At 36.4% G+C, this 23,248-nt stretch overlaps 1 protein-coding gene, 2 non-coding genes and 1 pseudogene across 4 annotated transcripts in view; 3 read left to right on the top strand and 1 right to left on the bottom strand.

Moving 5' to 3' along the window:
• The window catches only part of LOC118271225 (ubiquitin-like protein 3), a 154,939-nt gene that overhangs the window by 128,145 nt on the left and 3,546 nt on the right, over positions 1-23,248 (top strand). For both annotated transcript variants that reach the window (XM_035587227.2, XM_035587228.2), the window contains exon 2: positions 17,997-18,105. In XM_035587227.2, coding sequence (XP_035443120.1) covers positions 17,997-18,105 — 109 coding nt within the window. The remainder of the gene's footprint in view (positions 1-17,996; positions 18,106-23,248) is intronic.
• Positions 3,834-12,329, bottom strand: LOC126911042 (uncharacterized; annotated as a pseudogene).
• On the top strand, positions 13,421-13,493 carry Trnar-acg (transfer RNA arginine (anticodon ACG)). Its single transcript has one exon. It is a non-coding gene; the product is annotated as a tRNA-Arg (tRNA).
• Trnat-ugu (transfer RNA threonine (anticodon UGU)) lies at positions 22,507-22,579 on the top strand. The gene has a single exon. It is a non-coding gene; the product is annotated as a tRNA-Thr (tRNA).

The raw sequence follows: 23,248 nt of genomic DNA, 5'->3' as shown, positions 1-23,248 counted from the left end.
GAGAGCACAAACTCTATTTGCCGTTAAACGTGATTATCTGGTCGGGAGCGAGCCCCACTGAGCCACCGCTCCACTGCTCCATCGCCCATTGTTATCTCGAATAGGTCCCAGGAATAAGAACGCCATTTACAAATAAATGGTACATAACAATGGATTAACAAATTGAAATGTCAAGAATATGAAGAATGGAATTGAATTCAGTTTTTTATCGTGATCCGTGATAGAAACCTTGAATGTCAAGGCGTTTTATCGAATGTAGTGGCTGTGCACTGCGTCTCACGACAGGTTTCCCCATTTACATAGTTTTTCAATGTTCGCTCTTGAAGCCAATTTTTTGTCAGCATTGATATGCAACTAGTTTACCAGATAATGTCTTTATCGTGTATTCGAAGAATTAGGCATCATTAAAATGAGAAAAAAATATTGCATCAAGTGTAAATGACGTTACGCTCTAAAAGCATGACTTTCGTTAAATACACGTAATGGCATTAATAAACATCGCATTCACAATGTGGATCTCAATAATTAATAAATGTCACATCAATAGTATCTCAAATTTTGTAGTCTCGTCGCCCCAAAACAGTGTGCCGAACAAAAATTAAGGCAAAGTTAGTCTACTGGCCTACTTTATCCTCACATCCTAAAACAAAGGAAATGAATGACTAGCATTTTTGGAGAGAGACCCAAAAACCGGACGTTGCATAAGTGCACGTTGCATTTAATAAAACAAGTAGAACGCTGATAACACGGCCTTTGCCTGCGGTCAAAGCCAACCAACCAGCGGCGCCTGGAATTTCTCCCGAACACGGGAAAGTATAAACATGTTCATGCATTAGTTGGCGCTGAGCCAGGGAAGTTCGCTTGCATGTTGCCGGTTACTCCGGCAGCACGGCATAATACACTGATTAAGTAAATACCTTTGTTTTTTTACTCTTTCCACTACCACGACCAAATTGAAAAAGCGAGCATTTGGGTTTAGCTTGTTATCTGTCTATTGCAGCCTTTCCTCGCGGTTTTGAAAGAATATTTAATTTTACAGCAAAATACACAAGCAGGAAATATGTGACCTAGATATTCTTATTTATATTTGTAATCTCTTTTTGAAGTGGAATATCCTTTTAAGGCGTTATGAAACACACAAAAATAAGGAAAAACCAATAAGAATAGTAATATGCAGCTTACTTGACATATAAAAACTCTCCAATATAGAAGAAAACTAGTGAACCATACCGGTATATTATACGGAGTTAAGGCATATTCAAGTCATACGAAATCCCTAAATTGTAGGTGTTAGATTCGGTCAAGTCCGGTGTCATGTATAAATGGTGTCGCTAGTGTAGGCAGAATTCCGACCAGGAAAGGTCCCGGACCTGTTTGTTTCGATAATTCGACGGAAGGGGTGTATCGATTATCATTTTCTTGAATATTTGTGAGGGTCCGACCTTTCGTGACTGGCAAGAGAAACCGTAAAGTAACTTGGGACGAAAGTTTTTAAGAACGATCCGTGGATCCGAGTTCCTTCAGTTGTTTTAATAAAATTGCAAGTCAAGGAAAACCGGTTCATTGGTGTTCAGTCGCGGAAGTAACTATAACAAAAACACGGACTTCGTTTCTTTTTACAGTCCACTGACTGCCATTCTTTTCACTGAAAGTTTCTTCAAGACAATGCAAACCATTGATTTAATTGACTGCGTTCAACTCCACCTATTTAAATGCTTCGGCTGAGCTGAGGCTAACGCTTACGTTTTTCGGCACAAAAGGCGATGGCAACAGAAATGTTGTAAAGTGAAATAAATTGGTAACTTTGTAATGTTGGAAATTGGAATAAGCAACAGATTCGCCAACATTAAATTAATCGCCGCGAGGAAATGAAAATAACAAGAGTGCCGAGTGCTGGCCGAGTTTTTTGTAGGCTTTCCTGGAACAAGATGTTAAGTATCGTCTAAGTAAAACAGCAACAAGTATACGATGGAGGCAATTGTCGCTGAAGACTTGAGTAACAGAAGTTGTTTGTCTTTGAGTCAATTAGAAGAACTTGCTAAAGAGTTGCCCCAAGTATCCGAGTCTCTGGAGAATTAAATGACTTAACAGTTTAACACTGAATGGATAGACGCCAAGAATGATCATTATGTAAAGTATTACAAGGACAAGTATTTCTATGCTTGTTCCATTCATGTATCTCTAAATCAATATGTACTTTTATTCCATATTTCACGCTGCCCGCCTGTTTGAAATATTAAAGCCGATCAGTACCAACTTTTTAGTATTCTGAATATCGCATATAACTTTGTACACGTGCCATGTTCCCGATGTGATATTTTACGTACCAAGGTTTTTAAGTCAAGGCTATTCTGTTTATTTTATAATGGATTTTGCTAAGACGTGAAAGGTTTTACCTACCTACTAATTTGAATTATTTACTAGAAATGTTTAGAATTCTCGAACTTCAATTCGTTAATTTGTGTTAAATCAGGTACAATTTGTGGTTTTCTACGAATCTTCCAATTACTAGCAGTGATTTTAATCTACAAGCTGTTCTAGTATCTAAAATTAAGTACCGTTAAGTTTAATTTACAAAGGCAGGGTTGCGACACCCTCCAACAGGGATCCACGAGAATTTAATATGGTCCAATTAGAACATTTTACAGGAAACGCTAAGCATTTTGTATCTTGTTAGTTGAAGGAATGGCATGCTTATTTTATACAGCTACGACGAGTTTAATATACTTTTTGCATGGTTTAACATATCTAACAATATCAATGTATGTTATTGATTAAAAATATTTTCCGCCGCAGCTCTTGTATTGGTAGGGTAATCAATTATATTGGTATGCAACGGAAGCGGCCTAGCGGTTGGTTCCGTACACTGCCAACGTCCCGCATTGCAGATGGAACCATAAAACTTGCAACTGCTGGCTTATTGTCTTCAATCCAGTAAATCGGGGCATTATAGACTCTAACAGCCGTGACGTCACTGTCATATACGCTCGCAAGTAATTCTCCTCTTTTATGGCGTCGTTCCCCTAAATACGTGTTCCATTTGGTGCAATTGCTCTTCCATTGATATATTCAAGTCACACAGTACTCACCTAGTTGGCATTAAAGCAATGGCCAGTTCATACCACATTATCTACCTCATCATTCACGCTTAATAGAATCAATAAGTAATTCATACACACGCCCCCTCTGTTTGCTCATCATAAAACAGAATGGGAGGACCAAAAACGGGAAATGCCCAGCCGGTCTCCCCAAAAAAACGTCTGTTTGAACAATACAAACGATAAATAATATGGTCCCCATAGGAAAACACCAGAACCCCATAAAATTCCTCTACAAAACGCGAGGAATCTTCTTCTTGGAAGAATATTGGTGAAAAAGACCGTTTTTCAATACCGCTTGACCCTAATATGAGGCTAACATAAATTTTTACTATGTTATAAAGCTTTTTTCAACAATGACCTCGATGGAACTAACTGGGGTCGGCCACGGTACTGTTACGGAGCGGGTCGGAAGATGGTTTTTAAAAAAAACTATTTAATATGCTAAAATAAAGATATATTGAATAATTGACACGTTTTACAAGTTACTATGCTCGACGGAAGTCCAATCCAATCTGCCCGAATATCAATTAGAATTACTTATGAAAACAACAACGGTTTCCTATTGCATTGACGTCAATGCAATGGGAAACTCAGCACTTTTTTTTCGATATTCCGATATAACAACCCCCCGTTAAGATCGATCATCACATCTTAAAGTGATGAGAGATTTCGAGATGAATGCGTGCTAAATATTGAATGCTGAGTTGGATTTACGTCGAGGCATTAAAATATAGTTGTACTTTATATGACAATTACAAATATAATTAAGATAAAAGTAAAACATCGAGATAACGATTATTCTTAAGTCTAAGATAATAATCTTTTAATCTAGAATAAGAAGACTTGAATATAATTAGTAAAGAAACAAGTTGAACAATTACTCTAAAGTTGTTATTAAAATAAGATTGATCATCGTTAATTAAGATCGAATACAAACTATTAAAGTCAAGGTTAGGGTTGACAATAGGAGTTGCTTAAATAGAGTTTAGTTATACATTAAAGAGTAATTATTAAGATCTAAACTTATAAAATAACAATATAGAAAGAAAGAAAATTATAGTCTAATTCACAACCATGTGCATTCGTCCCAATTTAGTTATCGTGAGTTTTGCTAAACAAAATGTTTCTCTTAATAGGGGTTGGTGTTACCCGTAAATCTTCTACAAATTCTGACTCGTCCTTATTGATTGGTGTTACTGAGTCACCATGAAATACAGCTTGAGAAACGGGAACCGATTTATTTTTAGTATTATGACATTGATTAAATATTTGAATGCAACATGGGGCGTTGGTTGAATAGAAGAACTTTCGGCTTTTATATAAAATATATAATAAAGTTAGCAGAGAGATGCACAGGCTTACAGACAGATAGTGAGTGCTATAAGTTTGAAAATGAGATGGATTTTCTATTTTATTAATCTCTTCTTCAAAAGATTTCAAATGGATACTGGCCTGTAGTAGAGAATCAAGGTTGTCTAAGTTATTTAGTTTTGAGTAAGGTAATCGCTGTAAAGTTTTATTCAACTTAGAACGCTCACAACAGTCATCTTGTAAGATGTCGAAATTGGATATAGTATTAGTAACATTCCCGATAATTGTTTCGCCAACAGCGGCAAATTGCAGCGTTTTGTAAAAAGCTTTACAATTCCTGGGCAAGGTCAAGATACCAGTACCAAACAAAATAACATCGGAATTTATATCCTTATCATTACAAGCTACGTGACACTTGCCAGGTTCAGATTGTACAAAAATCCAACGGTTAAAAGTTAACTTATGAAATAGATCGATTGAACCGTGAATAAGTTTCGTTACACATATGTCAGGAAGTTTGTTAATTACGTCACTTAAGAGAGTTGTTTCACACGTAGGATTGGCGATCGCTGAAAACACATTAGTTAACACGCACACATAACACTTATCACTTATTAACTTGCACTTGTCTATGTCTGCTATGAGTGAATAAAACATTCGATCAGCTGTAATCGCTACATATGAGCTAGTTGGCTCGATAAGAATGTAGGTATCGGGTTTCGACATATCGTATGGGACAGGTAAGGGAATTATCCTATATAGGTCGTAGATTTGCGGTAATACTAGAGGGATCTTGACAACAATAATAACTATTTAAATGAAAGAAACACGCAAGTTGCGAAACATCGATTAGACTGTGTATATTCTGCAACGTTAAAGGTATAGGAAGTTCATAATGGCCAGGAAGGTCATTCCTATGCTTATCTAATTCACTATACAATTGGTGTGGACTCAGTACAGTAGGATGCAAAACGTTGAGTTTCGCGAAAAGAATTGCATTATTAATATCTTCTATATCGAAAGACAATGTCATTATAATGGACTCTAATGATTGTAGTAAAGAACTTAACTCAGATTTAATTTCTAATTTATCGTTATTATTCACTACCGTTTCTAATATTTTGTGGATTGTTTCCATGTTCCGTAATATATGGTTTTCGTTTTCATTTACTTTAGATATGGTGTTGTTGAAGTATGAAATAGTTGATTTTATCACGTGGATATTGTCTTTCATGAGATGAGCAAGACGTTTTTCATCCGTCTGTACTTCTTCTATGGCTTTTGAGAATTTCACTGCGTCATCAGAATCTAAAGTACCAAAAATGGTTTTCAGCAATGTGCCACCGATGTCCATGAGACCTCTTTTAGGACGTCTACTAGGTTTTTCATCGACCAATAAATATGATATGGAGGAGAATTTGCTTACGTTAAGAATGTGACGATTTTTTAAAGCAGATAATGAATTAATACAGTCAGTCTGTATTTTAGAAGAAGTTAATGAATTGCAGAATACGTTAAGTTTTTCAAATAAGAATTCGACTTTATCTAAATTAGGTTGTACGTGACTTATATCTACGTATGCTATAACATTCCAGTCACTATTAGTAAACTTAATATCTAGGAGCTTATCAAAGTAAAGTCCGGGACTGCTGACTATCGAAGAAACGTATTCGCATGAGATCGGCGACGGCAGCGTCGATCTGAAATAACAATGAAGTACTTATGTATCTATTGTTACGTCACTAATATTATACTGTTACGTCACCGGCCAGCTTGATTTCGTCGTAGTGGTGACGTACGTATTTGCGATTAATGAGCAGCGTAACAGAATGATTGCCATTTAACCTTATTATTTTGTATGGGCCTTTCCATACTGGAGATAGTGCCTTGTTTTGCTTATGGTGGCAACGGACATATACCATGTCTCCTGTTTTATAGGATAATGGCTTCGTGCGGGAATCGTAATAAGTTTTTGATTTCTCTTTTGAGGATTGAATGTTTTCGAGAGCTTTCTGACGACTATAGTATAGTCGGTGATTAAGGGCTCGGATGTAATCTGTATAAGTGTTAGATTCGAGAGTATCGATACTTGAAGGTAAATAGGGTTTGAATCCGAAAAGTAATTCCAGGGGTGAATAACCTGTGGTGCTATGTATATTTGAATTATACGCTATCATAGCACTGGGGATGTAGAGGTCCCAAGTATGTTGATTTTCACCTATATATGACCTGAGGTATTCTTTTAGGGTGGAATGACTACGTTCGAGTGCACCACATGTTTGAGGGTGGTAAGGAGATGCGAACACGTGTTTGATGCTGAACAGTTTCTCGAGTTGTTTGAAGAGATCAGAGCAGAAGTTGGTGCCCTGATCGGATATTATTAGTTTAGGAATTCCCATATGGGATATGAATAGAACTAAAGATTTCGCGGTTTCTTCAGCGGAACAGGATTGCATTGGATAGGCCTGAGAATATTTAGTTAAGTCATCTTGTACTGTAAGCAAAAATTTATATTTATGTTCGTGTGTTTCGGGAAGAGGGCCGACTAAATCGAGGTAGACCTTTTCATTAGGCCGAGATGCCGTTGATGTGATAATCATAGGGGCCCTATTTATTTTTCTTAGAGGTTTATTAATTTGGCAAGAGCGACAGTTTTTCACATAATCCTCGATATCTTGCCTCATATTTCTCCACCAGAATTGGGTTTTGATTCTGTCAAACATGCGTGATATACCCGGGTGACCAGCTAGAGGAGAGTCGTGGTTATCTCTAAGAATACGTTTGACTTCATCAGGTGTCGGGTATCGAATAGAATTACGGTAGATGTTGATTTTAATGTTCGTGTTATGAAATAGAAATGATAAAGTATTGTAGATTTTTGTGTATGATAGTTTCGTGTATGGATCTGCAAAGTCCGATATCGCGAATTCTTTTTCTTCCATGTACCAATATTTTATCATATCTCTATAATCACGAACCAGGTTAAATATGTCCTTGTGAGTCATTTCGTCATAGTGATGTACTTTTAGAAATAAATGCGTGAATAAATGATCATTGTTAGAGGTGGAGTAAAAAGTATATAGTTCGCGTTCTATGTCGCGGATGTTAGGTTCGCTAGTGGAGGCGTCTATAATATCTTGGCAATAAGGCACAGATTCGTCTAAGTCAATGGACGTTGGATAGACAATAAGTTTACACTTTGCTTTCATTAATGACTCATTATGTTCCTGGATAACGGTGTCGAATGTCACGTTATGGTGTTTTATAATTTTAAGGAACTGCTCATAAGTTTCTGACGTGGATGGTGAATCGTGAGAGACCTCTTCGTCGTTAGATGTCATTGCTGGATTGCAGATAATCGAATCGGAACCTTCGTTTTCTTGCAATACGTTTACAGGGAATCGAGATAAGGCGTCGGCGTTTGCGTTTAATTTACCTTTCTTATATACGATTTCATAATCATATTCCTCAAGCTTCAAACGCCATCTAATGAGCCTAGATCCTGGATCTTTGACATTGAAAAGCCAGACTAGAGGTTTGTGGTCGGTAATGATTTTAAATTTTCGACCAAACAAGTAAGGGTGAAATGTTTTTACGCCAAATAAGATCGCTAGGAGCTCCTTTTCAATAGTCGAGTAGTTACCCTCGGCTTTATTTAGTGTACGCGATGCATACGAGACGGGTTTGTCAGACCCGATTGCGCCTTGAGATAGTACAGCTCCTATTGCGTAATTAGAGGCGTCGGTAGTTAGGAGAAATGGTTGTGTAAAATCAGGATATTGGAGTAGAGGTGCGGAGGTTAATTTATCTTTGAGAGTGGTAAACGCAAGTTCTTGGCTCTGCGACCATTGAAATATAGCGTCCTTTTTCAGGAGGCTGGTCAGTGGTTTAGTGATTTGAGAGAAATTACTAATAAAACGACGGTAGTAGCCGACTAACCCAAGAAATGATTTTATATCCTTTGGATTCTTGGGAGTAGGGAATTGAGAGACGGCCTTAACCTTCTCGGGATTTGGACAAACACCTTTATCTGTGATTATATGACCGAGATATGCAACCTCGCGTCTTAAGAACTCGCATTTATCCGGTTGAAGCTTTAAATTAAATTTTCGGATACGGTCGAAGACTAACCTTATTTTTTCCATATGAGATGTTAAATTACTGCTGTAAATTATGACGTCATCAAGATAAACATATGCATGGAGGCCTTGGAGACCAGAAAGGACGGTGTTCATCAACCTTTGAAAAGTTGACGGGGCGTTTTTAAGCCCAAAAGGCATTCGTAGGAATTCATAGTGCCCTGTAGTGCTAGAATTTGTATTAATTGAAAACCCTGTTTTTTGTGCGTCTAGGGAGTTCATTTTGATCTGATGGAAGCCACTCGACAGGTCCAATGTACTAAAATATTTTGAGTGACCTAACTGATCCAAAATATCAGTAATCAGTGGCAAAGGGTAGCTCTCAGAAACAGTGACGTCATTCAAACGGCGATAGTCTATTACTATACGCCATTTCTTTTTCCCAGAAGCGTCCATCTTCTTAGGGACTACCCAAACAGGGGCGCTCCAAGGTGACGTAGACGGACGTATAATATCTTGATCAAGCATCTTGCGGATTTGTGAGTCCACTTCTTCCTTGTGGCACTCAGGGAAGCGGTAAGATTTTACATGAATAGGGGGCGCATCACCCGAATCTATAGTGTGCTCGATTGCGTTTGTGAATGATAAAGGTTCACCTTCTAAGTGGAAAATGTCCGTATACTGAGAGCAACATTCTAGCAAAGCCTCCTTTTCTTCGGAGTTTAGATGAGAACAGCGTATCAGATTTAGTACTTTTTGTGGTCTATCAGATTCAGAGTAGGATAAAGCGTTGACGCATTCGTTCGAATCAGTGGCAATATCATGTTCAAGAGGTGTCAACTGGACTTTAAAGTCTTGGACCTGTATATCACAGTCAGTAGTATTTAACACAGTTACGTTAATCCTTTTATTTGGTTTTATAGTAACAAGGCAATTTGCTATGTAAATACCTTCACTTATAGAGTGGTCTAATAATAAACCCTCATTGTTTTTATAATGATTGCGCGAGTAATTAGACACTGCGCATTCGATGACCGCTTCAGAGCGAGCTGGGATGACGTAAATCGGTTGGATATAGTTAATATCCAGATTCTGTCCGCATATATGGACTGATTGTGAAGTGTAGTCTATATTGGCTTTGAAATGATTTAAAAAGTCGCTACCAATGATACCATCATACTCTAGGTTAATGTTATCGTTAACTACATGGAACTTATACTCGTGGTAATTATTATTCAAGATAAATTTTATTTGACAGGTGCCTAGAGTTTCTGAATAAGTGTCAATGTTATTAAAACCTTTTATCTTAGCTATTTCGCTAGATAATTCAGGTACTTTGGTTAAACTTGACCGTTTGACTAAGGTAATACTTGCTCCCGTATCGATAAGAAGACACAACGGTTGAATAGAGAGTGAGGTAGTTATATATACGTGGGGCAATGACACTTTCTTTGAGTATGAAGATATTTCATAGACTGGAATTTCAGAATTTACTATGATTTCTACATTAGGGTATGGCTGTACCGCACGCACAGCGGATTCATTATGAGAAAGTATATTTGGACTCAACGATACAGGGGCTTTATTAGAAGCGTGTTGAGATGAAATGGTATTTTGACTCGACGAAACAGCGGTTCTCTGGGGAATGTGTCGAGATGAAATGGTATTTTGACTCAGCGAAACAGGGACTCTCTTTGGAGCGTGCTGAGATGTAGAACGATTTTGACTCGACGAGACAGGGGCTCTTGGAAGAGGATGTCGAGATGAAATAGAAGAATGACTCAGCGAAACAGGGACTCTTTGGAGCGTGCTGAGATGTAGAACGATTTTGACTCGACGAGACAGGGGCTCTTGGAAGAGTGTGTCGAGATGAAATAGAAGAATGACTCAGCGAAACAGGGACTCTCTTTGGAGCGTGCTGAGATGTAGAACGATTTTGACTCGACGAGACAGGGGCTCTTGGAAGAGTGTGTCGAGATGAAATAGAAGAATGACTCAGCGAAACAGGGACTCTCTTTGGAGCGTGCTGAGATGTAGAACGATTTTGACTCGACGAGACAGGGGCTCTTGGAAGAGTGTGTCGAGATGAAATAGAAGAATGACTCAGCGAAACAGGGACTCTCTTTGGAGCGTGCTGAGATGAGATATTATTTTTATGCGATTTATGTATAAAAGTTCGAGTGCCTAAATTATCCGGATAACGACGGCACGTTTTCGTAATCCGTGAGTTTAGTTTAAAGAGTTATTGTGATCGTCATCGTTCTCACAAGTAGTATAATAAGGTGTCGGTGACGGTGCCGACGGCATCGGCGGCTCGAATGTAATATGATTCATCGTAGCTGGTCTATCGCGAGTATGTGGGTTGAATGTATTACGCCGTTCATTATTGTATTTTCTTTTGCGGCATTGAGTAATATCATGACCCTTATTTTTACAGTATTTGCAGAAAAGTTGGGACCCCGAATTATTAAATAATGTTGATGGTTGAGGATCCGACGGGACATGTGGTGGGCCCGTGCGCTTTTGTTTCTCCCGGCATTCAGAGTCTGAGTGCCCGGGTTTACCACAGATCCTACATTTAGGCTTAATAGATGTTTTATATAGGAGGTTTTGTATTTTTTCCTCCTCGAGAGCCACGTTAATCGCGTCATTAAGTGACTTTGGGTTTCTGCATCTGACATTATTACTAAGTCGTGGATTTAACCCTAAACTAAACGTGAATAAGGCCAAATCTTCGGTCATGGCGATACGACCAGATACATCTCTTTTAAGAGATTCAGAGTTATAAATTTCTGATTGAAGATCTGTTAGGCAACTTTCGATACGAAGTGAGAATTGCGCAACAGTTTCATTTGGTAACTGCTTGCACGACTGCAAATCTAACAATAAATGATTGTAGTGCTTTCTTTCACCGAAATTTTGTTTTAGGAAGCATTTCAGTTGGTTAAAATCTTCAAATATCTTATTTGAACATGCAATCTGAGCCTTGCCTTCTAGGCGTGATAAAATATATTTAGTTAACAAGACCGTTTGGCTTGGTGAAGCTAGATCTAATGCGTTCTGGCAGTTGGTAAGAAAAGCGGTAAGTGTATCGCGCTCTCCTTTATAAGGGCTAATAAAATCGCAAAGTACTTTGATTGGAAACTGTTCGCTCATCGAGATTTTCGCACTTTTCCTAGAAGTGGTAGATTCGTTAGTTTCCGTCGACATTATGAATTTAAAGAATGATACAACGCAACGGTAGGATAATAGGGTGGTAAATCGTGTAACACAAATATATGTATAGGATGTACGATATGTGATACCCTAGGTAAAAAGAATATCCACAGTTACTCGTAATTAAGGATATTGTAGCGATAACAGCAAATTAAAATGTTGTACTCACAGACACAGGAACACGAGGTACTCGATGCGCATTTCGGCACTGGGTTAGCACGGTTTCTGGAGTGGCAGTACAGCAGCACGACCTACAGGTCGCAGCCAGCAGCAACGGGGACGTCAGGCAGGAACAGCGGGACGGCAGCGGCGGCCCGTGACACCAGAGCGTTGTCGAAGTTACACGTGGAAGCACCACGTGGCAGCGCGTGGCACCGCGTGGCACCGCGTGGCAGGACGGCGAGACGGCGGCGGCGGTATCGCGAATCGCGATGACGGGGCGTATGTTGAGCCCCGTGGCAGAAGGAATCGGCGGGAATTTCGGACGATCGGCAGGCTTACGCACGATACTCGTAAGGCTTACTGCCGCGGCTCGTCTTTAGAGATGAGACTGAGTTTGTCGAGGTGCGGTTTTGCTCAGCAAGGATAGCAACACCCCGGAGACGGATTACTCGTCGGCAACGTGTAGTTCGCGACCCGATAGGGAATACCAGCGGAACGGTTACGACGATATCAACACTGGTATCCCACTTCTGACACCACTGTTACGGAGCGGGTCGGAAGATGGTTTTTAAAAAAACTATTTAATATGCTAAAATAAAGATATATTGAATAATTGACACGTTTTACAAGTTACTATGCTCGACGGAAGTCCAATCCAATCTGCCCGAATATCAATTAGAATTACTTATGAAAACAACAACGGTTTCCTATTGCATTGACGTCAATGCAATGGGAAACTCAGCACTTTTTTTCGATATTCCGATATAACGGTACACTTCGCTCGGTGTTCGTGAAATACAGATCTGCGGTGGAAGTGCGTGGGTCGAGCGAATGAATGAACCTAGGAATTTGATTAAATAAACAACTTTTACTAAGACTCCAATTTATTCAGTCGAAATACAATGGATGAGTCCCTCGCGGTGGAAGCATTATTTAGAACAAAGAGAAAGAACAAAGAAGTATAGTGTAGGTACTCGTTGAAACTGTTAAGGTGTTACAAAAAAATATTAATATTTAATTTCGTATCAATATCTAGGTCGCAGTGGTAAACATACATTCATACATATACATGAAATTACGCCAGACAGATTTCCTTGAAATATAGCAAAGACACAAAAAACACAAAGGAAAATATAAAAACTTTGTAGATACGTTTTGATGCAAGAATGAAAATGGCGGATGACTCCCCGGATGGCGGGAAAAATGAAATATGGCCGCCGCAAGACCCTGCGTCCCCTGAGTCGGCCGGCTCGTGCAAAATATGCTATATACGTACGTACTTACCTACTATAATATAGGAGTAGGTACGTGTAGTAGGTATTTCTATAGGAGGGTCGCCTCACACCCATTAATTTTATTTTAGTTCATTGCGTAGGTGTAAAATACGCTCTCGTTGGGACGTCAGATACCTATGAATAGAAAATTTATTTGAAAACGAAATCCTTCTCACAAAACGTGAAAGAAAGGCATTTAAAACAAAATACGGATTTCCTTTTGTTCAGTTGGATATTTGCAAATCGTATGGTTGCTATTTTCGTCACTGTTCTCACAGGCCCTGTGGCGCAATGGATAACGCGTCTGACTACGGATCAGAAGATTCCAGGTTCGAATCCTGGCAGGGTCGCATATATCTTTTTGTGCTTTATTTTTCTGAATTTTTTATGCATACGACTTTAAAAATATAATTTAAATAGTTTTTATATGATTACTAAGGAAATTATTAATTTATTTTTAATACTTCCGAATCAGAATCGTTTAACCACATCCGAATACCAAATAGCAATAATTTACATTATCTAATCGTATTTAAATATTTACAATTTATATAAATTGAATTAATAAGAAATAAAAAAAACATCTATACTATATAGCATATTTAAATATAAAAAAAAACCATATTATTCAAAGAATGTTGACTATTTGTTGCAAGTTTGTTGACTATTAATTTTTACCCGATTGTAGGATGGGTATTGTTTAACAATCTGATTAGGGAATTGGCTAGGTCTTATAATGTACCTAGTTTAACGCTCCACGCGTTTCCATACATATTTTATGCGCCAAGGATGGCTAGCTTTTAACGAATCTCCACTTCGCATTCGTTTGCAATAAACTATGCAAATATATCAATAAAATTATTATAATTATATCATTTACGTGTTTTATGATGTTCATACAAATTCTTATATTAGTCAAATATATTTACGGAAGTCATAAAAAGTTTATAATTTCATTATTAATGATGTTTATTAAGTTACGTAACTCCTTTGTCTCAAGGGTTAGATAAAAAAACAATTTATTTTCAGTCATTGATACTACGAACTACAATTGGCCCATAATTATTCATTGTTGGATTTTGGGGGTTAGGAATTTAAGGGTTGTTGGTAGGTTGGATTAGAAAGATTGGAAAGGGGGGTAATTGGGCCACCGGTAACCTCACTCACACTACGCAAGTGTTGTTTTTCACGTTACGTTGGTTTTCAGTGAGGCCGTGGTATCACTCTGGTCGTGCCGGCCCATTCGTGCTGAATATTTAGTTGTACTTAGTAACTATTTTTGAGGGAGTCTTAAAATTGAGTGGCATTTGAGGCAACCATAAGGCTCTTTTCATTAAAACAGTGAATTATCCCCGTTTGACACCGTATTAGTTGCTAAACGATTGGTCCATACGCTTTCAAAGTACAATCGATACTCTTCATCCTTGACCTACTTATTTTGGCTTCCTTGCAAACGAAACACAAGTCTTTTTTTTTTTTATTTATTTATTTATTAGGTACACCAACAGCAATACATACACAGAAAGATATAAAAGATACATGACAATAACATTACTGGTATGTATGCCTATTACAGGTATACACATCATTTTGTGTATACCTGTAATATATATATATCATATATATATACATATATACAGGGTGACTTTGAATTCGACGTATTCCTCTCGGGAGGTGATAGTACAACTAATTTCCTACAAAATTAGCCCTGAGGTCCTTGGGCGGAAAGTGGCTAGTTTCTGAGATATTCAACATTTTTGGTTTTGGTAAAAAAATCCCGAATTGATTACAAAAACATCAATAAATAAAAAAATACTGGTTGGATTTTAGTAGTTTTAGTTTTAATCAGTTGCCAATACATCAGTTATCATTTATAAATACTAATAATGGCAGAAATATCATTCGTTTCAAAATAGCAAGTAATTTCTTATCAAATTTTGTTTTGTGTCACTAATTTGGTCAATAGAAAACTGGATTTATTTCAAAAAAAAATATATGACACTTAGCGTATAAACTACTAGAAAAACTTCCTTGGTTTATTAGCTACCCAGAAACGTAAAATTATTTACAAAATTCTTAAAAACAAATGAATTAATTGATGATAACTAGAGTGTAAAGAGAAAAGGGCAATTTCAAAAAAATCAAAATTGCAAAATTTTCTTCAAAGTGGTCTCCCATACGACGAATACATGCCTGAACACGCTTCCTTATCACTATGACGTTCACTTTTGGGCTGAATATGCGTCTTATTTCGTCATTATCTTCAAGTATGTTTCGGAGAAGAATTTCAATACCCGGCCAATTCCGTAAGTATAAACAAGGGACTTCATGTAAAAATCAACCGGCGTTAGATTCTGGACACCGTGCTTGCCATGTAGTTGGACCCCCGTGCTGATATAACGCCTGAGAACCAAGGTATCCAACCATTGCCCCACAGTAGTTCGACAGTGCGCTGGATAAACTATCACAATATTCATTATTAGCCCCAAAAAAGTCAACGAAATCCGAAAAAACCAAAACCATCGGGTTCGCGCATACGGTTTTAAATCAAATGTTTGCATGGGTATCATAAATAATTATTTGATTGGACCCTACTTTTCATCCAACAATTTAAATGGTGAGAATTATGAAGAATTTTTAAGGAATGGGCTAGGGTCATTGTTTTAAAATTTTAATTTAGAAACAAGATGAATTAACTTATTCTACTTATTGAATTAATTTGATTGACGAATTTGTTCCACACAACGATTGTCAAGTGCATATCGAACTACTGTGCGGCAATGGTCGGATACATTGATTCTCAGGCATTGGATTAGTAGGGCGGTCCAACTACATGGCATACACAATGACCAGAACCTAAAGCCGGTTGATTTTTACATGAAGTCCCTTGTTCATTCAAACGGATTTGGCCGTGTATCGAAATTCTTCTCCGAAACATACTTGAAGATAATGACGAAATAAGACGCATATTCAGCCCAAAAGTGAACGTCATAGTGATAAGGAAGTGTGTTCAGGCATGTATTCGTCGTAAGGGAGATCACTTTGAAGAAAATTTAGCAAATTAAGATGTTTTTGAAATTGCCCTTTACTCTTTACACTCTAGTTATCATCAATTAGTTCATTTGTTTTTGAGAATTTTGTGAATAAATTTACGTCTCTGGGTAGCTAATAAACCAAGGAAGTTTTTCTAGTAGTTTATACGCTTAGTGTCATATATTTTTTTTGAAATAAATCCAGTTTTCTATCGACCAAATTAGTGACACAAAACAAAATTTGATAAGAAATTACTTGCTATTTTGAAACGAATGATATTTCTGCCATTATTAGTATTTATAAATGATAACTGATGTATTGGCAACTGATTAAAACTAAAACTACTAAAATCCAACCAGTATTTTTTTATTTATTGATGTTTTTGTAATCAATTCGGGATTTTTTTACCAAAACCAAAAATGTTGAATATCTCAGAAACTAGCCACTTTTCGCCCAAGGACCTCAGGGCTAATTTTGTAGGAAATTAGTTGTACTATCACCTCCCGAGAGGAATACGTCGAATTCAAAGTCACCCTGTATATATATCAAAGTCTTCCATTTTGGGTCAAGGCCTTTTTGAGTTTTATATGCTGTGCTGTAAATTCTGTATGTCACAAAATATAAACTATCTAGTATGGTATAGAACTACTATATTAGTGAAGGTGTTATTTGGTTTAAAGGGAATATTCGAAGAAGGTTTTTTACAGTAATGCTAATGTATAAAGTTCCCTAATTGTTTTTGTTTTAGAGAAATTGTTTTTATATAAGTTTAGTTATGAGTACCTTTTTTGATGACGGGGGTAAACATTCAAAAGGTGCCTAGCTTTCTGGGGATAAAATACTAGGGAGTGTGGGATTTTTACTTCACTAAAACCTATGAGTATGAGTACCTACAGCCTAATTTTAGATAAAACTGTCTCTGTTACTTACAGTTATTCTGTTTGTTACGAATAACTATTGAAATGCTGTTCAATAATAATATACTTATTCCACAAACGACTCGAAGAAAAATAACCCTTTTTAGCTATGTTATTTATGCGCCATAATTCATTCTTAAGTCATAATGCTTGTTTTAGTTGAGTTTGAATTATTGCATCGTAAAAATAGGAATGAAAGAACCTAATTTCCACCTGACAAGAAATGTAAGTATATAATTAAAACCTAAGTAAGCCTCAGCGATAGAACTTGTCTAAAGAACGTGTCTAAGAAGTTAAACGATTTTTTTTGTAAAAGCTAAACTTATTTACTGTTTTTATATCATGTAATTAAGTTTTAATTGCTGAGTGCCTGTATAATTATAGCCAAACTTAAAATATTACTTACGTGTTTTCCTTAAATCAAATGTTATTTACATTAATTACAGAGTGTCTACCTAGAACTTATAATAATAGTAAACAGATTGTCTTGTCGGGATTATTTAATATTTCAAACGTTCATATTTATTTTAATAAATGTCTTTGTAATTCCTAAATAATATTATTGAATATTACAGCGTCGTTGTTTGAATTGAAACTTGTATTCTAGGTTTTTCTGTGTAAACTCTTTAATCAACAACGAATCTGGAATTGTGTCCAGTCATCATCATCATCAGCCTGTTCTCGTCCACTGCTGGACATAGGCCTCTCCAATGGCACGCCACTGAGCTCGATCTTCAGTTCTACGCATCCAACCACTACCAGCCACCTTGCGGATATTGTCACTCTTGTGTCCAGTATATGCCAATAATTCACATTTTATAATTATGTCCAGTCTAATCAACATCTCTGCAGCAATATGTTTAAAAGACAGAATTTATAATTCTTTATTTTTTTGTTCCACAGATAAATCTTCGGTTAATCCTGGTGTCGGGCAAGACGAAGGAGTTCGTGTTCAGTCCAGTAGACTCAGCAGGCGACATCGCGATACATGTCTACGACAACTGGCCTGAAGGTACATATTTAAAAACCAATGGTTACAAGACAGATTATATGGCTTTGTTAAAAAGCATACAATTATGTATAACAATAGATATAATGATACTGTTTTCGTACTGGATCAATATTCATTTTCTTACTTGGACACCAAATGACTAGGCTGATTGTACCAGCCGATACATCGACCTGTCTCTTTGTCAATAGATTCTCGATTTTATTACGAACAGATAAGGTTGAAAATCTACTAAAAGCTTTATTAGTAGACAGCTTAGAGAAGATAGAATTGCTGACGTTACATTGTGACATTTGTAACTTCATGTTATGATGTTTGTTTGCACTTTAATAACAAGCACTTTACCCAAATCAGGCATATATCAAATACTTCAGTACCAGAGTGACTGCTAGTCCGTTTCAGTTTTCCCTTTGTTGGACTTAATTTTCATCGAGACCGAAGTAATCGAAACTTTCGGTCTAAACCTACAAATGCGTAGCAAGTGACAGATTCGTTTGTTACAAAGGCTTTACAAGAACTGAAGAACACAATTAATATGTAAATTCCAAATCGATTTACTAACATAGTATAACCACATCTGTGGTATTTTGCCCATTCCCAACTCGAGCCTTACTGCGAAATTACTTTTCAAACTAATCACTTTGTCCCTATGTTTTCGTCATAATACACTCCACATGTAGATACCAGCGTATCAAAGTACCCGAAACTGTCAAAATTATGTAGTCAATTTTCAAACCTATTGCTTTGTAATAAAGTTAAAAGTCCTTTGATAGTTTTTGGTAGCTTAATGTGCTGGTACTCGCATACAGGGTGTTCAAAATTGATGATATTTGTCCTGTCTGTGTTTGACAAAGGACTGCAAATAGTAATGGCTGTTTGGGTTCGAAAGTCCTGCTTTTATGCATTGTTATTTATTGCCTTTGACATAAGGTTCATAATGGCGGCTCACTGACAATGGCAACCCTATCGAATTAGCTACGATGCGCTGTTATGCAAGTCAGTTAATTGGATGAGAGGTACTGGTGATGGCGAAAAGAAGTGACGTTTTGACGTTGTTAGTAGTGTAAATAGTAGGTAAATAAACAGACGAGCGCTTTGGATTTTTCCTTATTAAACTTATAACCAGTCAAACAACTAGACAAAAAGACGTCAAACACCATATTGTAATACTAAAAACTGCCAAAGCTAATTTTTTATACAAAAATTCACATGTAAAGAATATTTCTACATTTTTCCTTAACAAGATAGATTTTAAGGATAAATCTTCACTATTATTAAAGAGCAAAGATCTGATTGTCTGTTTGCTTGGAATAGGCTCCGAAACTAACGGACTTATTCTGAAAAATCTCAGCTGTCATGGAACAATATAGACTGCATTTTATCTCCATAAAAGATCGAGAAAGGACTTGAGAAAAAATAAAAAAAAAGTACTGGTGACAATCTAAAGAAAAATTGTCAAAAAAATCTATTATGTAAACTTACATTACATAATAATTATTGATACTAGTAGAGCTTTTCTCCATTAATAATACGTGCGTAAACCGTGATTTTTAGTTAATTTAGTATGTTTCACAGTAGTTATTATAAAAAATATTATTGATACTGTCCATAAGGCTGATAAACACAAAAAAAACATTTTTTATAACACTATTTGAAGATGTGCGAAATCAAATGATTGCCATTCATTGTATTGATTAGTATCAATTCGCGAAGTTGTACGAAGGCGAAGATCATTTCAATTAGCATTGCATTCATTCACAGAATTATTTCGTTTGACCTTGCAGCGACCTAGGGTGTGACGTCACAGCTAGTTAGTGTGACGTAGTTTCTAAATCAGTGGAACTTTGCTAGGTATTTTTAGCATTCATAAATTATCTACTTTATTTTATTTTTTTAGATTTAGGTATGAAGCTATGACGTAAGTGTTAGACAGACTAGGTATAACCTTTTTGGATTCAAGTCTTTAAGCACATTACTGCACCTAGAGGTGACGTCATCGCTTTGAAATATCTAAGTATAGAAATTATTGCATAGAAACGAATTGGGAGTGGCCTATGTTTAGCAGTGGACAGTCTTATGGGCTGATGACATAGAAACGAAATCACCTTACCTTACGACCTTTAGAATCCAATAGACAAAACAAACATGTTGTTTTTTGTTCGAGAATTAAGCCGCCAACCACACAAGTTCCCCACATAGACGCTACGTGCCTGGAAACGCTAAATACGCCCGATGTGATATTAAAATGTTCTGATACGTTTCACGGTTCCACGCGAGCAACACGTAGGATTCTTCCATTTCTTACAATTCCCAAGATTTTTATGTTTATGGTAATTTTATTATGTTTTTGTCGGTTTCTTTTCATCCTACGTTCCATAAAAGAAAAGTACTCACTTACTTATACATGGCATTATGTTTGGTTCTACTTACAATATGTTAAATACTATTTATAGCCCCTCCCAGTTCCAAGTCCAATCGTCTTTTTTGTAAACTGGTATCAATTTGTCATTAATTTGCTAGAACAAGGATTTTCCTTTTAAATTTTTCCTGTTTTCGTCAAATATTGAAAAACCGACGCTCTTATAATCATATCTAAAAATAAAAGGGTTTAGGTGACGCATTTTAAATCGATAAATCGAAACTTGTAGAAAACAAAATTTTTTTGTATATAAATGTTAAAAAATCATAACAAATATGGCACGGAAGACTCTCGTGTAAGTCATTTATTTTTATATCCGTTCTGTCCAAAACACATGGTGTGAAGAACATATGGCTGGGCTGAATGGCTGACACACACATTCGCGCCAAAAAAACGGCAGTATGTGCAAATGTGTCGATGCGCGCTCGTTGCCCGAGGTCAGTTACCGCTCGAGTAGGTGTAGACATGCCTTTATACGATAATTGTTGTAATTACAACGCTATAATATTATTGTTTAGCCTCAGGCTTTACTCTTGTAAAAAAATAATAATGGCTCCACAACAAAAACTACCAATTATCTCTTTTTTCGGCCGAAAACGTGTAGTAAATTGCGATTTATGTTTTTACTGGTTGTAATTGTAGTTTAAACTAGTCATCAATATGTATAATGTGTCGTGTTGTGGATGACTACATTGTTATTTAAATTATTTTACCTCAATACTTGGTTTATAAATACACCTATGAAATGATAAAATGTATCACCATGTAGCTATTAAAAATCCGACTTTGTGTAAATGGAAATAGGTAGGTATTTTTAATCTTCATTACTTCCTTATAAATCAATGCGTATTATAATCTTCTACTCCCACATACTTCTTGGTATTCAAAATACCTACCAAAGTACGAAAATAGTGGAAACAATCTTATTAAAATTCACGCTACGCCACGTATACCTACCGTGGCTACCGTAGGAGCTCCAAATTCCGTCGACCACAAATTCGACCACGCTATCGCATGCACAACCAAAATTAAGCCACTAGATAACCACATTCTAACTTGTAGAAAACTCCAAAGGATTTTTCACTGTAGTAGAAGGTCTCAATAAAATGTCTAAGTTTATCTACACTGTACAACTTGTAGATATGTTGATATTTATCGGCGAGCAAACGGCGTGGTTCGTGTTTGGGTCACGAATTATTGTCGTTCGTTGCGTCCCCAGCCCGATAGTGGCGCCTCCTGGCGGACGCTTATTTATGAAGCTTGCTTGTTAGTTCGGCTAGTGCCTGTGACATGTTACGGTTAGCCACCTACTCGTTCTAGATCAGGGTTTCAGTTGAAAGATTTGTGAGAATATGTAAATAATAATTATTTTTGGATTGATTTTTTGTTATCATTTTCGTTTAAGTTTTATGTAAAATAGGCTCACAGAAAAACACAAACACATATTATTAAGATTGTTAGAATTGTGAAATTTAAAAAAAATACAAACTAGTTGTAAAAAAAAAATCAATTTTGCAGCATTTAGATAAATACTTAATGTGAGTTTATGTGAGTCATAAGTTTAACTGTGAAAAACGATTATTTTGTTCAGAAAAACAAGAAAATTAAAGACCACATCGTTTTGTTACCCTTGCCACCCCTATTCTTAGTGCGGGAAGACACGCGATACTATGTGGCGTTCCCCATGCTTTACTACTGGCAGTCTGTAAAATGTATCTAAAGCGTGTTAATTTACAACAATTAAAACCTAAAAATAAAACGTATTACAATCTAATAATAGAAAAATCATCACAAAAGGAATAAATCTAATCGTATTATTATGGGCTTTCATTGTCCTATATAACAGCGCCATCTAGTTGTTAGGATGTGAAAACATCGTGTCTGATAAATGTTTACTAGTGTGCGTATGCGAGTATGATTCACTGCAGTGTGTGTAAACGGCGCTCCGTCAATAGGCATCAGCATTTACGGCGCTTCAACTGTCAGCCTCCATAGCTCAGGGGTTAGAGCACTGGTCTTGTAAACCAGGGGTCGAGAGTTCAAATCTCTCTGGGGGCAATGTGTGAACATTACTTTTTGTAACTTTACGATATTTATTTTTTAGTTTTTTCTGTGTATTTAATTTATTTTTGTTATTTTGTTTTGTTAAATTGTTATTTTAATGTTTTTATTTACATGATTTAGTTATTATCCACTCTAACGTCCATGGATACTATAGTATCCAAAGTGACTTCTGTTTAACTCCCTCTAGTTTAAAATACGGTCTTGTTTGGTGAGTTTTGACTGATTATCTATACAGCTGAATAAATTGTTCGACGAAAAAATAAGACATGGCGTTGTAATATGCTTTGACAAACAAAATATAAATTTTTAAAGTTAGTTGACTCGTTTTTGAAGTGTTTTTGTGAGTTCCAACAATTATGTTGTAAATACTACAGTTTTGTTTAATTTATCTTGCAAGTGTTATACATCAAAATAAACTAGAAGATTTGTGCTTTACGATGATGTACAAATATCACAGTTTTAGCTGATAAATCTAGTCTAATTTTAACTTCAAACGATTGTTGTTTCGAAAAAAATGGCCGGTCTGGTGTTGGCCACTTTTAGTTTTGTTTATACATATTTGACATACTTTGCATTACAATAGTATATAAAATATCGAAATACATTTCGTAATAAGCAAAATAATACATTTTTCAAAGAGAAATATACTAAATTCATTGAAGA

This window comes from Spodoptera frugiperda, chromosome 9 (assembly GCF_023101765.2).
Source record: "Spodoptera frugiperda isolate SF20-4 chromosome 9, AGI-APGP_CSIRO_Sfru_2.0, whole genome shotgun sequence".
NCBI lineage: Eukaryota > Metazoa > Arthropoda > Insecta > Lepidoptera > Noctuidae > Spodoptera > Spodoptera frugiperda.
Note: the sequence above shows the minus strand (reverse complement) of the source record. Positions and strands in the feature narration are given on the sequence as shown.